The following is a 16998-nucleotide window of genomic DNA, read 5'->3' as shown; positions in this document are numbered from 1 at the left end:
CATTTTGGAAGAGAGGTAGGGAAAAAAACCACCACAGAAATTTAGAAATGTAAAGCTGGATCTCACAGGAGATTGATATTCTGACCAAATTCCTTGCTTAGTTGAAGCAAATGGCTCAACCCAGATGCCTATTTTTCTGATTCTCAAATAGTTGCTACCTTTTAAAAAATCCCTGCTCACCGGATTTTGTATTAGTTCTGGCATTTTGCATTCAGTTGCCTCAGCATTTTGAGTTAAAGTATTGTTTAATTCCTAAATAAATAACTTAATGGAAAAGCATATCTTTGGGTAAACCGTTTCCAAAGTTCTTTTGCTAAAAATCATTTTTGTGCAAGTTTTTTATTTCCTGTAGGATCATAAGCATCTTGAAAAAAAAAAACCATGCCCTATTCTGTCCAACCTTTCCATAAAGGGTTAATTTGAAGGCTCTTCCAGAGCAGATAAATAATGCATGTTGGTTTATGTTGGCTAATATTTCTGGTAAGTAATAAATGATTTTAGCTGAATTGGAATGCGATAATGCTCCATAAATCTTGTGCTCATTATCTTGCCTCTATCAGACTATTTACCAATGGTGTTTTGACTGTCACTAAGAGAGTTAGTTAATCATCTTTTATTTTCAATAATCTCTGGGCTATTTTCCTTGTTGCTACAGTCCATCATCCAAGTCATATCAACTGAGGGAGAATTGTTTTCTCAGTTACTATTACTTTATATAAAGGGCCAATTTTAAAGCCCTTGCTAGCAGGAAAGTTATGATTTTGACAGACTGTGAATTAGCGCCACAGTCTAATCTTCACTTGGTGAACTAACCTATATGTGCATTGATATGGCTTCATTTTTTCAACTTGTTTCCTTTTTTCCTCAGCCCCAGCCCTGCATGCTCTTGGGTTTTGGCTCATTTCAAAAACTCTATACAGTTAGGATTTGCCAGATGAATGCACTGTTAAAATCAGCTTTCTCAATGATAAACTAAAATTGGCAAGTATGGATGGTGGTATTTGTTGCAGACTGCTCACTTCTGGCCAGCCCTCAGAAGGGTGTTTTATCCATGAGATCCCTGTTAAAGATGAAGGATCTCTATTAAAGTTGAGAGTGCTAAACGTGTTTCAACTCTTTGAACAGGGCAGAAGTGCCTGTATTCTGAAATACTGCCTCTGGCAACAATATAGATATTTCCATCTGCAAGAATCATTTTAAATGGTTGGGTTTTGTCACCTGATATGTGACCTGATTCTGGGACATATATCAAAAAAAAAAAAAAGCAAATTCAACAACTTGTTTGAGAACTCAAACGGCATTTCATTCCTTAGTGATCCAAGAAATTCAGGGATAAGTAAGAAAACAAAGCATGCCTATTTGGGAGCTATTTGGAATTAGAGGGGCCGGGGAGTGTTAAATAGGGAAGATGCAGGTGAAACTCCTGCTCAGTTATCTTTATGTTTGTCACTGGAAAAAGCAATTATTTTTCCATTCAGTTACAGCTTGTTTTACACTATATATAACTCCTTTAATATTTCCTTGTAAATCGAAATTTAAAAATCCTAGTTCAAAGGCACAATCAAGGGACTTCCCTGGTGATGCAGTGCTTAAGAATCCGCCTGCCAGGGCTTCCCTGGTGGCGCAGTGGTTGAGAGTCCGCCTGCCGATGCAGGGGACATGGGTTCCTGCCCCTGTCCGGGAAGATCCCACATGCCGTGGAGCGGCTGGGCCTGTGAGCCATGGCCACTGAGCCTGTGCGTCTGGAGCCTGTGCTCCGCAATGGGAGAGGCCACAACAGTGAGAGGCCCGTGTACCACAAAAAAAAAAAAAAAAAAAAAAAGAAAAAGAAACCGCCTGCCAATGCAGAGAACACGGGTTCGAGCCCTGGTCCAGGAAGATCCCACGTGCCGCGGAGCAACTAAGCCCGTGTGCCACAACTACTGAGCCTGTACTCAAGAGCCCGCAAGCCACAACTACTGAGCCCACGCACCTAGAGCCCGTGCTCTGCAACAAGAGAAGCCGCTGCAATGAGAAGCCCGCACACTGCAACGAAGCGTAGCCCCCGCTCGCCGCAACTAGAGAAAAGTCCGTGCACAGCAACGAAGACCCAGCACAGTCAAAAATAAAAATAAATAAATAAATTTCAAAAAAAGAAACAATCAAGATTTCCATTTAAAGTACTGTATTGAATTAATCCCTTTGAAACATCCCTTAATTCCTTAATTTGCTGCAAATTTATGTTTATACAGTTCTTCTTAAAACCATCCATAGTGAACTGTTAATCTTATGAGCCAAAAGGGCTAAAAAAAAGAAACCCTCAAAGCTAAGTTCCCTCAGTTGAACAAGTCAAAGAGGGTGGGGAATTATACACATAAATGCACACACACACTCTCTCACACACACACACACCTCTGCCTCCTTTCCAGGTCATTCACAGTTACCTACATAACAGTGAATTTAGGCTGGAGTTTTATTAAGAGGGTCTACAACTGTCCAGACTCAGTGGTTTATTCACCAGCCCTTGACCTTTAAGTTTTTAAACCAGGCATTGAGCTTCTTCAGCTCGTTTTGAGAAGGGAGTAGTCCTATTATGAGATTAGATAGACAAAACTGGATTCTGTTCTTGCCTTTTGTGCTCCTGCTGGTACGTTTTTTATGCCTCGTCTACCTTCTTGCCTGTTCTAAGTCCAGCTTTCGCCAAGCCATGCTATGACCTGTGTACACACCTCAGACATCGTGTCCTCCCCTTCTGTCCATCTGTAAAACAGAGGATGCGTGTTTGTTGAATAATTCGCTGTCTTCAGAGATCCGGCCCCTAGATTGTTTAGATCCCCCATTCTGCTCAACCTCTCCTGGTCTATGCTCTGTTCCCAATCAAATGCCTTTCTGTCCTCTTGTGCCTCTGAAAACCAGACTCTGGGCTCCCAGTTACCTTAGTGGTGGTTTCTCCAGTACTGATCCTGGTTCCCAGAGACTTTGGGGGACTGTCATTGGAGAAAAGCCCCTCCTTTCCTGCTTTCAATATACTTATAATTATTTAAGGGATGAGGGTTAAAATACAATTTAAAAACTAATAAGGTATCGCCTTGTATTAGAAGTTCCAAGTATGCGATAGAAGTTCAGAGAGGGGAAATCTTCCTAAACTATCTTTGACTTAATGACGAGGGTTTTTTTGGTTTTATTTGTTTGTATTTAGCAGTTGGCCAATTTATTTGACTCGCTGGGGAATGGCTTTCTTTCATGACGAGTCATGAAGGGTCCTGTGGGTTGTTTGACTGGCTGCTTTGTTCTGGGTGGGATGGCACGTGTGACAGGCCAGTAGACTGGTCCCCCCGGGTCTCGGGGGCCATGGGTGTCTGTTGTCAGCATCGCAGACCATGGCGGCTGGCTGCCAGATGGTTGCCTCTGTGTCTGACTCGGAAATGCCAACTGCAATTAAAAACCTTCTTGCCGAGAACAAGTCTTTCCGTTGTGGCCCATATGGTGATCACAGGCTCTGGGTCCACGATCGTTTACAAGGCCAGGAGCAAGAGAAGAGCAGATGGAAAGAACTGTAAGAGGAGACCATGCCTGGAAAAATGATGAGGAGGAATCGGTATTCGATTTTGCTAGATCCAGAATGAGTGGAGAAAGGGAAATGATGGCCACCCACAAACTGGGTTCTCCGCAAACTTCCTGCCCAAAGTATGGACAGGCAGCATCAGCATCAGCTGAGGACAGACTCTCTGTCCCACCCTGGATGGTACCTGCGAATGCCTGGCGAGGCTCTAGTGCCCTGTTCTTTCATCCAACACGAATCTGGGGGTTGCTGTGAAGGTAGATGATTGACGGCTACAATCTGTTGACTTTCTGGAAAGTAGATTACCCTCAGTAATGTGAATGGGCCTCCAATCAGCTGGAAGTTCTTACAGGCAAGAACTGAGGTTTCCTGGAGAAGGAATTCTGCCTTAAAACTGCAGCACTGATTCCTGCCCGAGTTTCCAGCTTGCCGGCCTGCACTAGAAATTCCAGACTTGCCTGCCCCACCATTGCATGAGCCAGTATACTCCATATACATACCCCAGTGGGTTTAACATATTCCCAAGGGATCTGTGTGCTTGTTAATATCTGAGGAGCACTGCTCTGAGTAACAGTGAGTTTTGTTTGCCAGTTGCCGTGGATTATTCTTTGAGATGCTGCACTTGGTTATATCAATTTTAATGATCCTGCCATGAAATTTATAGCACAAAGCAAGACATCCACAGGTGTTTGTGGAATAAATGAATTCCTAAATGCCCCCAAAACATGCCATAAAACAACAGTAGATAGATGCAGGAATTCAAAGATACGTGAATGCATTTCTGCCAAAGTGTTTGGGATTATATGTGGAATTTTGAGACTTTACCTAATAGTTCAGCTAATAGTAGACACCATTCCAAAGTTATGGAGTAACAATTTGTATGAAAAATTCCTAATATTTATCTGGGATAATCTAACCTTTATTAGGCTGCTTGTCTATGACCTTCAAAGACAGTAGTACTATTCCAGAAATAGACATAGCTAAGCATTTGCTTAGTTCTTATTCTCAAGACTCGGAACCTCTGTCTCTAGATAGTGAGTTTGGGGAAAATGTGCCCTAAAATGAGGAAGGCAGTGTGATCTAGACTGAAGGTCTTGCTTTTACTCATGGGTCTGTTTGAAGAGAAGTGACATGTGATGGGCCATGTGATACTGTCATATGCTGGAGGAGGCCATCCTCATTCACTTCCTTTACTGGATGGCTTTCCAGGTGAGAGATCTCATTCTGGAGAACGTTACGAACAGCTCATTTGCCTGTTATAGGTAGAAAATTCACTGAGGATGGTCAATTGCTCACAGAGCGTCCCTAGGCAGGAAAATACACCTTAATATGAGATCATCTTAACTGAAGACACTTAGGAGAGTAATTTTCCAACCTGCTTTGGAAGGAATTTTGAAGTTGTTTGGGGTTGGCTATAGGGTTCATTAGGTGGTGTTTGTTATGCTGTTGTTTAGAGAAATATCTTTGTACCTGGCTACTTATGTGCATACATTAACTCTTCATTCCTTTGGCTTCACAAAAATTATGTATTAAGCATACTATGACAGTAGCTTCTTCTGTGGACTGGAATGCACAAGAGGCAGTTGTAAGTGGAGTGAATCACCATCCCCCCCACGTCCTGCCCCACTGGCTCTGCCCCCCACTCTGATTAGCCTTGAACTATCCAGCATGTTCTCAGTGACCTGCGAGGACTCCGGGGTGGGCCTCAGATTCTTCACCTGGGGCTATGGGCTTTCAGAGAATCTGTGAACCAGCCTCTGAAACCATGAGCAAAAGCTTGTATGCATTTCTCGCTCTCCTCTCTCCCCAAAGTGAGCACTTAAAGCCTTTATCAAGATTAGGTGACCCCCAGTAAAGGTGAAGGGAGCCATGCTCCTGCACTTATCTCTCTATCCCACCACTGCACTTGTTCACAAAGGACAACACTGGCCTTAAGCGGAGCCTGGATGCTATTTGTTGGTGGAATCATCCAGATCAGGAGCCTCCTGGGTCCGCTAGTATGGAGTGCCTGGTGGGGGTGGGGGCACGGCGGTGACTATGCCCTGTGTCAAGGCTTTCGAACTTTTCCAATTCAAAAAAAAGCTGGTCAAGCTAAAAAGTCTGCTCACCTTAGCAGTGGTAGCTTTTACTGTAACAAAGGGAAAAATGGGGCCCCCTCGCTTGGTACTCAGGAGGCTGTATGTGATAACTTAGCACCTTGACTAGCACATAGTAGGTGCTTAATATGGACAAGTTCTGTTGTATGCCTCCCCCTCCCTCCACATGCCTGTGCCTCCAAGTGTGAGTCAAGTTGTCCTTTTGCCTTTTCCCCAGAATTCGGCTGTGAGATTTCTCTTTTTTGGCCTCTCCATCTGGCAGCAGGGCTGTGCATCTGCCTGTCTCCCAGCTCCCTGAGCCCTGCAGCCTACCGGTCCCTCTTTCTTCTTCTTTCTCTCTTCTTTCTTTTTTTTGATGACCCTTTTTTTTGTCTCTTCCCTGTGGATTGTGTTTTGCAGGCATCAGATCTAAAGCACTTATACTTGTCAACACATCTGTGGTTGCCGCTGCAGCTCCCAGCACCAGAGTCACATCTGGTTTTTTTTCTCTCCCATCACTCCTGACTCTGCCACTTTTGTCACACTTCTGAGCTTTTGTTAGAAAAGGATCTGCCGGCCCAGGGAGGGACTCCTTTCCATCAGCAGTGTGTCAAAGTGCTAATCACGTGGTTTTAGGTGTGTGTTTTTCACAAGGAAACATCTTCCAGCTTTATTGAGGGGCTACCCCACCACTGTCACATACATGATATATGTGTTTGTGTGTTGGAGGCAGGGAGGGTATTTTTGTGCTGATTTGTTTTGTGCCAGTTATGTCGTTTCCAACTAATTCTGGATCAGGGTCTCAGCCTTGGTTGCATGCGAGAATCGAGAATTGTCTGAGCAGCTTCTAAAAGACCTGGTGCCCAGGCCACTCTCCAGAATAATTAAATCAACATGTCCGGGGGGTGGGGCTGCTTCATGAGTTTTTAAAGTGCCCTAAGTGATGGATTCCAACATGGCCCCAAAGTTGATAACCACTAATAGAGGCTAAAATACTAAAATGCTGGAAGGCTGAATTCCAAGTCTTGGAGGCTTGATTTTATATTTAAAAACAGCAACTTTCTAACCAGCAAATAGATGTTTGTCTGAAACTACTCTATTAAAAAAATCAAATAAACAGAACATGGCCTAGCTTTTTTTTTTTTTTTTTTTTGCCTTGCCCATGTCTCATAGGGAAGCCTGAAGGATTAAATTAGCTGTTTCACAAATGGATCCAAATCTAACCATTGTAGAAAAAATACATATATTCATTGTTGTCTTAGTCCCAAATGGAACACAAGATTCAGAGAGCATTGTGGCCTGTATTTTTAGCTAAGCTTAGTTAGAGCTCTTGGTTTGGGAGACATTGAGAATTTCAAAATAGTTTGTTACCTAAAAATACACTTCCTGAAATGAACTTGAGGCCTGAGAGGGATGAATGGGTTTATTTTTTTGCTTCTATATTTAATGTACCACAAGAAAGCAAATCTTAAATTTATATAGGTTTATATTTTTAGAGACCCAGGAAACAGGTGCTATGCCCAAGCGACAAAGACGTCTGCGTGGCAAAGTGTCGGTGACAGAAACTAGAATTCACGGGCAGGGAGCGGCCATGGGAGGTCTTGGAAGCTGTGCATCGGGACTTAGGCTGGAGCATCCTTAACACAGGAGAGGACGAGGAGGATTTGCTCAGGCCTTTCCAATGGTGACCCTGGGAGAAGCACCCTCCTGCTTCCTGATGGAGTCTGATCTAGTGCCCCCTGCTGTCTGGGTGCTTAATCTTTCCTAGTCTAGCAAAGAAGTGTCTTTGAGTTCACGTTTGTTGACAATAGCCTGGTCTCACTCTCCAAACTCATGCCTTTAGTTACCACCATTGCAAATGGAAAAGGATCTCATTGAGGGAAAAAGGTAAGGGGTGTTATACCTTTTTAGCGCCTCTCAGCATGCAGATATGTGTTGCCAAGGACAGTTTGTCTTCAGTGTGTTACTGGTGAATGTGAGTGAATATTGCGTGTATCATTACACTCCCCCAAGGGGAGGGAGGAAGCTCTCTGTCCCTTCTCACCTGGCACCAAGGCCAGATGTGAACTTCTTGTGTTCATTCCTTCGTGTATTAGCTAGTCACCATTGATGCAGTACGCTTGTTTGGATGTCTTCTATGTGACAGCCCCTTTTCTTGGCCCTGGGGAAGCAGTGTGGAAACAAGGCAGAGAAGGCCTCATCGAGCTTGCATTTTGGTGGATGGAACAGAAGCCAGTGAGTGATGGAGATTGTGCAGAAGATCAAACAAAACCCTATGTTGGTTCCTTGTAGGCTGCTGCTTTAGGATGAAGAGGTGACATTTAACCGGAGATCAGGAAGGTGACAAGAAGGCAGGCAAAGGGCACAGCAAGGGAAAGGCCTGAGGAAGGCAGGAGCTTGGCTTCTTCCAGGAAAGGCCCATGTGTCTTAAAAGGTAGTGAGTGAAGAATATGAGGGCAGCTGGTGGCGGTGGGAGGGATGAGGTCAGAGAGGTTGCCGACAGCAGACCCTTGAGATGGAGCTTGCTGGCACTCACCTGTGGGACTCCAGGCCTCACCTGTGTGTGTGTGTCTAGGAGACACACTTATCAACTGAGTTGGCTCAAGGCAACAGGAAGCAGTCAGAGCCAGGCTCTTGCAAACAAGGCCCGGATAGCTCTGTCGGGTGTAGGTCAGGAAAGTGATGGCAAAGTCCCACCTCACCCCCAGGGTCGCCTCCGAGCTGGCCGACCCCCTTTCCCCACGTCACAGCTCTGCTCCTCGGGGCCCCTCTCTGTCCATGAGGTGGTGACTCTCGTCTGGCCCCCACGTCTTCCATGCCTCTCTTTATTTTGGGTTGCCCTGCCCTGGTCTGTTTTCGTGTCCATCCACCAGCTAAACTATAATTTCCTTAAGGGTACGTTCACCAGCACCCAGCACCATGCAGTGGGGCGACGCAAGCTCTGTCTCTGGATTGAATGAGGAGGGTTTTGTAGAAAGAGTGCCTTATGACACTCACTGACAAAGGCAGGAAGTTACCAAATCTCCTCCATCCCAACCATCTCCACCCTGCCCTGGCTTTCATTACAAAATTCTCATCTGACGTGGAGGCATTATGTGGCCTTTCTCCACATTCATTCTTCTGACACCAGGTTCATTTGAAATTGCATCGTATCAGGAATCCACTGGCGGCTGATTATGTTGGTTAATCATGTACTGCATCTCTTTTCCCTCCCAGTTAACAGTGACATGATGGTCACTGACGACAATGGTGCTCTCAAGTTGCCGCAGTTGTGTAAATTCTGTGATGTGAGATTGTCCACCTGTGACAGCCAGAAGTCCTGCTGGAGCAACTGCAGCATCACGGCCATCTGTGAGAAGCCGCAAGAGGTCTGCGTGGCTGTCTGGTAAGGTTGCCCTGTGACACCTTTCTTTCCCCTTTTGTAAGCAGCGTGCATTCGTGGTACGTAGTCATGTGTCTCCATGCCCAAAACTTCGACATCTGTCCCATTCCCTTCCCTTTAGACCATCTCTTTTTCAGTCGTTCCGTGTAATTTCTAGAGATACTCTATACATGTTCAAATACACACATGCACCTTTACTATTTATAAGTCCGGAAACCATTCCTTGTGTCAAGGAGAGGGATTTGCCACTTACTAGTCATTTAATTGAGACCTTGGGATCCCCGTAGTGATGCCAGGAGCTTTGTTTTTCTGACACAAACTCAGTCCTGTTTCGTGGAGGTGAAAGGTGGGCTGTTGCGAGAGGGACGCACTCGTCAAAAATGGGGGAAGCGACTCGGCATCAGGAGACAACCTATTCCTTAGTCAGAAGCCTTGGCCAGTGCCTCACACCACTGCTGGGCCGAACACTGCGTCTTCCTCTGGGAGCAGATTCCCTTCTCTTCCTCACTCTCTCCACCCCTCCCTCCCCCCTCCCTTTTCCCCTCCCTCCCTCATCCTCCTATCTTGCCAGGCGTGCACGCACACAGACACACAGGCACACAGACACACACACACACAGTGGCTGCTCATGAATCATTTGATTAACTCATAGTTATGAATTGGGAGTATAAGCCAGAGATTTAAAAAAGATAGAGATCATTAAGAGAGTCCTTATTTTATAAAAAACTACACATTCGTTAATGAAATATAACATTTTGAAGCCTTATTCTGATGGTTTCAATTTATCAGCTATTTTTTTTTTAAAGTACCCTCTGTGTCTCCTGGCCATTGGCAAATGAGAATGTAAACCCAGATATCTTCCCCACTCCTTTTGGAAGGAGTCTTTTGAGAATTTCTCCAGAACGTGTATACTCAGCATTGATGATAAATCTGAAACCCTGGGACATTTCCCTACGTACCAGGACATGAATTAGGTTCTTAAGAACTAAAGGAATGTTAACAGCAAAGATCTTGCCATACCCGCCAGCTGCACTTGTGTCCAGCTCTGAGTGGTGCTGTTGAAAAAGGGATTTTGACAGAGACGGTGTTCAGAGGAGAGGCACGAGTGTGATTAGAGGTTCAGAAGCGTGCCATCTGAGGGCTGGTGGGGGCAGTTAGCCACGGCTAGTCCAGTAAAGAGGACGTGGGCTCTGTTGAGAGATCTGAAGGGCTCTCAAGTGGAAAATATAGTAAACTTGTTGTGCAGGACACAAGGAGACCCACAGCATTTACAAGGGGACAGACAGACTTGTACTCGGGATCCGTTGAAACATTTTCTCAGTCGTGGTTTCCTGCCAGTGGGACAGGCTTCCTTCTCTGGAAGAGTCAGACCAAGTTCGAGAGGATGGAGGACCACTTGTCAGGTTTGGGGCAGGAAGCCTCAGACCCCAGACCAGGTGACCCCAGGCTCCTCTTCATTTCTGTTTTCTGCTGACTGTCTTTACTTAAATATCCACTGGAGGTGAGAACATACTTCTGCACCCAAACAGGCTCTTTTCATTAAAGGTAGTTTCCCTACCCCAGTACAAGTCCAAGGGGTGGAGTGTGAATCACATATCCCTGGCATTGAAGCTTTGCTGTCTCAGAAGATGTGGGCATGTGGGGAAGCCTCTCTGTGCCCTCTGTGTCTCAGCCTTGAAGATTAAATACAGTGAACGTTATTTTTACCTTTCTGGGCAACGACACAGTTGGATGTGGAGAGAGAGAGGTGCCAGGGATGCTGTCCTGCACCCCCACCCATGCAGCACTCACCCTGGGCCTGAGGGATCACCCCAAGCCCTCCAGGGGTGCTCCTCCCCTCCGCTCCCCGAGCTGCTTCATTGGAGTCCGGCAGGTTCAGCCTCTCTGTACCAGCAGCCAGCGTCCCAGGACTGGTTGGTGCAGGGGCCCAAACGCCTGACCACTTTGCCTCAGCTTGGGACAGCTCTGATGGGCCATCCCAGCCCCCAGCTGCCCAGAGGTCAGCAGAAGCCTCATCGCCACCCCCCTCCCGACTCTGTGCAGCCTTGCTCCCTTTGGTCCCTGCAGGGGAATCTCCCTAGAGCTCCTGCACCGAGATCCAGAGATCTCACAGCCTCAGAGTCTGTGTCCAGGGCACGCACACTCGGACACTAGGCTATCTTAGGAGTAGCCCAGTGGGGGAATAAGACTCTGCTCTCTGTGGTGGTACTCTCCCATGATCAATGTTAGTGTTCTTTTCATTCACTCGCTGATTCATTCACTTATTGAACTAATGCCAGTTGTGCACTCTTACCATGTGAAATGCTTAAGTCCTTTTCAAGGATAGAAATATTTTAGAACCAAAATTAATTTCATAACTGTGGTTCTTTTGTCGCAGATATTGACGACCTCTTCAGTAGCAGGACAAAGAATTCTGTATTTATTTCACTGTATCCTCCCTTTCTGTGCTCCAGTGTATCCACAGATGTTTTGCACAGTGGGCCCTGCCTGTCCAGGAGACACTGTTACAGCACCGAGTGGAGGAAGCAGTTGAGGACCTTATGGAGCCTCAAGCACTGTGGTTGAGTTTCCTCCCTCTGATTCTAGTTCTTTAGGCAGAGGTGGGTGGAAGGCAGGGGGCTCCGAAAGAGCTGCCCCAGGGCTGCAGAGCAGATTTCCTTCATGGCTCACAGTTTCTTCCTTGTCCCATCCCGGGGCCTCTGGAGGCTTCATAAGGTGGGGATACCATGCTTTTCCCTGGGATCCCGGAGGACTCAGCACGGCTTCATTTTGTTACCAAAACCAAACACAAACCCCCACCTACACAGGTGGGCACACAACTGTGGGGGCAGGGAGGGAGGTCCTTTTGTTTCATGGCCTCTGTTTTTGCCAAGACCTTCCAATAGCTTGGGGGTTAAGGATAAGTAGGGGTTTTGTTTTATTTTTTTAGGTTTTTTTTTTTTTTTTCAAAATTTATTACTTTTTAATTTTTTATACAATTTTTAAAGATTATGCTCCATTTGTAGTTATTACAAAATATTAGCTATATTCCCATCCTTGAGCCTGTCTTATACCCAATAGTTGGTACCTCCCATTCTCCCCACCTCCCCACTGGTAAGTAACCACTAGTTTGTTCTCTGTATCCGTGAGTCTGCTTCTGTTTCGTTACATTCACAGTTGTATTTTTCAGATCCCACATATAAGTGATATCATATAGTATTTGTCTTTCTCTGTCTGACTTATTTAACTTAGCGTAATGCCCCCCAAGCCCATCCATGTTGCTGCAAATGGCAAAATTTCATTCTTTTTATGACTGAGTAATATTTAGCTAGATTCTGTCCAACAAACTGGAGATGCAACGCTAGCCTCACAGTGTGGTCAGGATGGAAGGTTTGGAGTCACCCCGAGGACCTAGCAATCTCCTGTTTCCCCGCGCCCTCCCTTTAATGATTTAATTAAGGCATAACGTGTAAAGTTTTCTGACAGGTTTGTCTCTAAGGAAAGCCCTCATGTCATGATCCTAAGTGGGTTCTGAGATAAGCAAAGGAAAAACTGAAGTGCATGGAAAAGCACAGGACATGACGGGACAACCTGTAAGTGATGGAGAGCAGGAGGCAGCACTGCTGTTAGGAACAATGTCCTGATGGAGATACAGTCCAGACTGCTTCCCTGTGGGGTCACACTCACCCCCTCCTTCTCTGTAACCCCAGGAGAAAGAATGATGAGAACATCACGCTGGAGACGGTCTGCCATGACCCCAAGATCGCCTACCATGGATTTGTCCTTGACGACGCTGCTTCTCCAGAGTGTGTTATGAAGGAAAAAAAGGGGTCTGGAGAGACTTTCTTCATGTGTTCCTGCAGCTCCGAAGAGTGCAATGACCACATCATCTTCTCCGAAGGTGAGTGTTCCTCTCAGGATGGTCTGCAGGCTCAGGGCACATCGCTTCCTGGCTGGTGCTGGAGGGTGGGCTCACACTGGGGAACAGGCCCCCTTCACCCGCTGGAAAGAGGGGCTTAAGGGGTGGCAGGGTTGGCTCAGGTCTGTATCACTTCTGGCTCCCAGGGCCCACATTATGATTTGTCACTGAGAAATAGTTTGTGTCACCCAGAGCAGTGGTTCTAAAGCGCAGTGCCTGCAGCAGCAGCAGTGGCATCACCTGAGAACTTGTTAGGCATATGCAGATTCCGGGGTGCCACCCCTGACTGTGGAACCAGAAACTCTGGGTGTGGGCCCAGGGTGATTCTGAGGCAGCTCAAGTTTGAGAACAACTGGCCCAGAGTTGGGAGGAGGCTGTATGATTCAGGAGGGAGACTTGGCTTTAACTCAAGTTGTTGTGTGGACGTACTCCTGGGATTTGTCTAAAGCGGAAAGTACATTAACCTCAGTAATGATAGCCTGTTGGATGCGCACTTGTCTCTATCCATCGTGCATCTTGTGTCGGCCAAAAAGTTCGTTCAGGTTCTGTAACATCTTGCAGAAAAAGCCAAACGAACTTTTCGGCGGCCAACCCAGTATTATCCCTCCTTCCCTCCCCTCTTTCCCTACTCCCTCCCCTCTCTCCCTCCTACCGTCCCTCCCGTCTTCCATTTGCCCATCCATCCATCCACCCACTTTTCCATCTCTCCATCTGTCTTTGCATCCATTCATCTTTCTGTCCATCTGTCCATCCATCTCTCTGTTCATCCATGTATCTGTCCATCCATCCAAACACCTGTCCATCCATCCACCATCCATCTGTCTGTCCATCTATCTGTCCATCTGTCCAACCATTCATTGCACCCACTCATCCATCATTCCATGCAAATAGTTGATCATACTATAAATATTACCTGGTAATATTTCTTTTCACCCACCCACTTTTACTTCTCTTCTGAACAAGACAATATATGTAGATATATTGTATACCTTTGAATTGTCCAGAATTGCATAATATGGCATATCTTCTATGAGTGACTTAACCATTCTTAACTTATTCCCAAGTAAGTTGGTAGCTTATTTTAGGTGTCTCCAGTTTTCCACTTAATGCTACATTGACTATCTTTGTAAAAACATCTTATACGTTTGTGCTAGTATTTCTGCAAGATAGATTTCTAGAAATGAAATTTCTGGATCAGAGGTATGCACATTTTAAATTTGGATAGCCACTATTAAACTGTTCTCCTCCCCCAGAATATATATAAAGCATATGAATTTCCATCTGCTTTCTCCAGCACTGGAGATTATAAGCCTTTTAATTTTTCCAGGCTGATGATGCAAATAATATTCTCTTGGTTTTAGGAATATAAATTCAGCATGGGGAAAGGTTATTTTAGCCCCAAATAGGTCCAATTCAATAAAAAATACTTTTGGAACACAAGTGCTGGGTCGACACACTATCCCTGCTACTGTGTGTGTCCCGACTATGGAAAGTGATGAGTCTCATGCTTTGTGTATGGTGCTCATGGGCATTGCAGACCCCCCTCTTGCTCTCCGTGTGTCCTTCAGCCAGTTTCCCTCCCTGCCTGTTCCACTCCCCACCTGTGCCAAGTTCTCAGTGTACAAAGGCAGGCATGTACATCTTGTCAGCGCAGCACTTTCCAAAATCACTCCCCTCTCCTGTTTTTTCGTCCTACAAGCACTCCATGTCTCTCATTTTCCTTATGTAATTTGAGTTAGGAGGGACATTGTAACTAGATTAAATCACACTAAAACATGGTAACCTTGATATCCTGGTTTACCATGTTAACCTTCCCCAAGTACTTCACCTTTAAAAAACAAGGCCCAGGCTAAGCCAAAGGAATTAATCCCTAATAGTGGAATATCCAGACATATTTATTACCATCTATGAAACTTTTCTCTCCTTTTGCATACTGGCTTATCCACAATGGAAGAATTTATTTCATTCAAAGGGCACAAAAGTTGATAAATGGCTTGCAAGTTGGATATATTTTTTATATATATGTATATTACTATAAGCTCTTAAGGTATTTATGACTTCAGTTTTCAGTGTGTTTTCAACTCATGTGATAATCATGGGCCCACATTCATGTTTTCCCTCTTATTCATTATCAGACTGTTTGTTTCTTTATGAGGTGAGATAATCAGCATAAAGGTGGTTTCTCATTGTACAACTCAGGAAATCCAGCACAGCTGATGACTCAGATATTTGAGTGATTTCAGAGTCTTCTAAAATGCTCCAGGGAGTATGCTTAAAAATAACCTTCTCTCTTCTCTCTATTTGTTGTAGGGAGATATTTTCCTCCCCTGCAACATCAGGTATTAGGAAGAACACTTTGGGGTCCATTTCTCTTATTGCCACCATCTCTTCTTTATATTAAGGAATGAAAACTTTTTTTTAATTGAAGTATAATTGACTTACAATATTGTGTTAATTACTGATGTACAGCAGAGTGACTCAGTTATGTACATATGTGTGTGTGTGTATATATATACATTTTTAAATATATTCTTTTCCATTGTGGTTTATCATGGGATTTTTAAAAAATTGGGATATAGTTCGTTTACAATGTTGTGTTAGTTTCTACTGTACAGCAAAGTGGAGTTCCGGTGCTATACAGCAGGTTCTCATTAGTTATCTATTTTATACATATTAGTTAGTATATATATGTCAATCCCAATCTCCCAATTCATCCCACCTCCACTTTCCCCCCTTGGTGTCCATATGTTTGTTCTCTACTTCTGTGTCTCTATTTCTGCCTTGCAAACAGGTTCACCTGTACCATTTTTATAGATTCCACATATATGTGTTAATATACGATATTTGTTTTTCTCTTTCTGACTTACTTCACTCTGTATGACAGTCCCTAGGTCCATCCACATCTCTACAAATGACCCAATTTCATTCCTTTTCATGGCTAATATTCCATTGTATATATCTACCACATCTTCTTTATCCATTCATCTGTTGATGGGCATTTAGGTTGCTTCTATGACCTGGCTATTGTAAATAGTGCTGCAATGAACATTGGAGTGCATATGTCTTTTTGAGTTATAGTTTTCTCTGGGTATATGCCCAGTAGTGGGATTGCTGGGTGTCATAGGATATTGAATATAGTTCTCTGTGCTATATAGTAGGACCTTGTTGTTTATGCATTCTATATATAAAAGCTTACATCTGCTAATTCCAACCTCCCAGTCGATCCCTTCACCAACTCCCTCCCTCTTGGCAACCACCAGTCTGTTCTCTATGTCTGTGATTTTGTTTCTGTTTCATAGATAGGTTCATTTGTGTCATATTTTAGATTCCATATATAAGTGATATCATATGGTATTTGTCTTTCTTTTTCTGACTTACTTCATTTAGTATGATAATCTCTGGTTGAATCCATGTTGCTGCAAATGGCGTTATTTCGTTCTTTTTTCTGGCTGAGTAGTATTCCATTGTATATACATACAACATCTTCTTTATTCATTCATCTGTTGATGGACATTTAGGTTGTTTCCATGTCTTGGCTATTGTGAATAGTGCTGCTGTGAACATAAGGGTGCATGTATCTTTTTTGAATTATAGTTTTATCTGGATATATGCCCAGGAGTGGGATTGCTATATCACATGGTAATTCTATTTTTAGTTTTCTGAGGAAGCTCCATACTGTTTTCTACACTGCACCAATTTACATTCCCACCAACAGTGTGGGAGGGTTTCCTTTTCTCCACACTCTCTCCAGCATTTGTTATTTGTAGACTTTTTAATGATGGGCATTCTAACTGGTGTGAGGTAGTACCTCATTGTAGTTTTGATTTGCAGTTCTCTAATAATTAGCAATGTTGAGCATCTTTTCATGTGCCTGTTGGCCATCTGTATGTCTTCTTTGGAGAAATGTCTAGTTAGGTCTTCTGCCCATTTTTCAATTGGGCTGTTTTTTTTTGTTGTTGAGTTTTATGAGCTATTTGTATATTTTGGCAATTAAGCCCTTGTCAGTCACATCATTTGCAAATATTTTCTCCCATTCTGTAGGTTGTCTTTTCATTTTGTTTATGGTTTCCTTTGCTGTGCAAAAGCTTGTAAGTTTGATTAG

The 16998-nt window shown here is 44.3% G+C and overlaps 1 protein-coding gene across 1 annotated transcript in view; it reads left to right on the top strand.

Annotated features, from left to right (window-relative positions):
- The window catches only part of TGFBR2 (transforming growth factor beta receptor 2), a 102665-nt gene that overhangs the window by 26864 nt on the left and 58803 nt on the right, over positions 1–16998 (top strand). Inside the window, exons 2-3 of the mRNA XM_059077351.2 lie at positions 8833–9001; positions 12688–12878. Of these exons, the coding sequence (XP_058933334.1) occupies positions 8833–9001; positions 12688–12878 (360 nt within the window). The remainder of the gene's footprint in view (positions 1–8832; positions 9002–12687; positions 12879–16998) is intronic.

Source organism: Kogia breviceps, chromosome 10 (assembly GCF_026419965.1).
Source record: "Kogia breviceps isolate mKogBre1 chromosome 10, mKogBre1 haplotype 1, whole genome shotgun sequence".
Classification (NCBI taxonomy): domain Eukaryota; kingdom Metazoa; phylum Chordata; class Mammalia; order Artiodactyla; family Physeteridae; genus Kogia; species Kogia breviceps.
The sequence above is the reverse complement of the archived record's forward strand: the minus strand, read 5'-3'. Positions and strand labels throughout refer to the sequence as shown.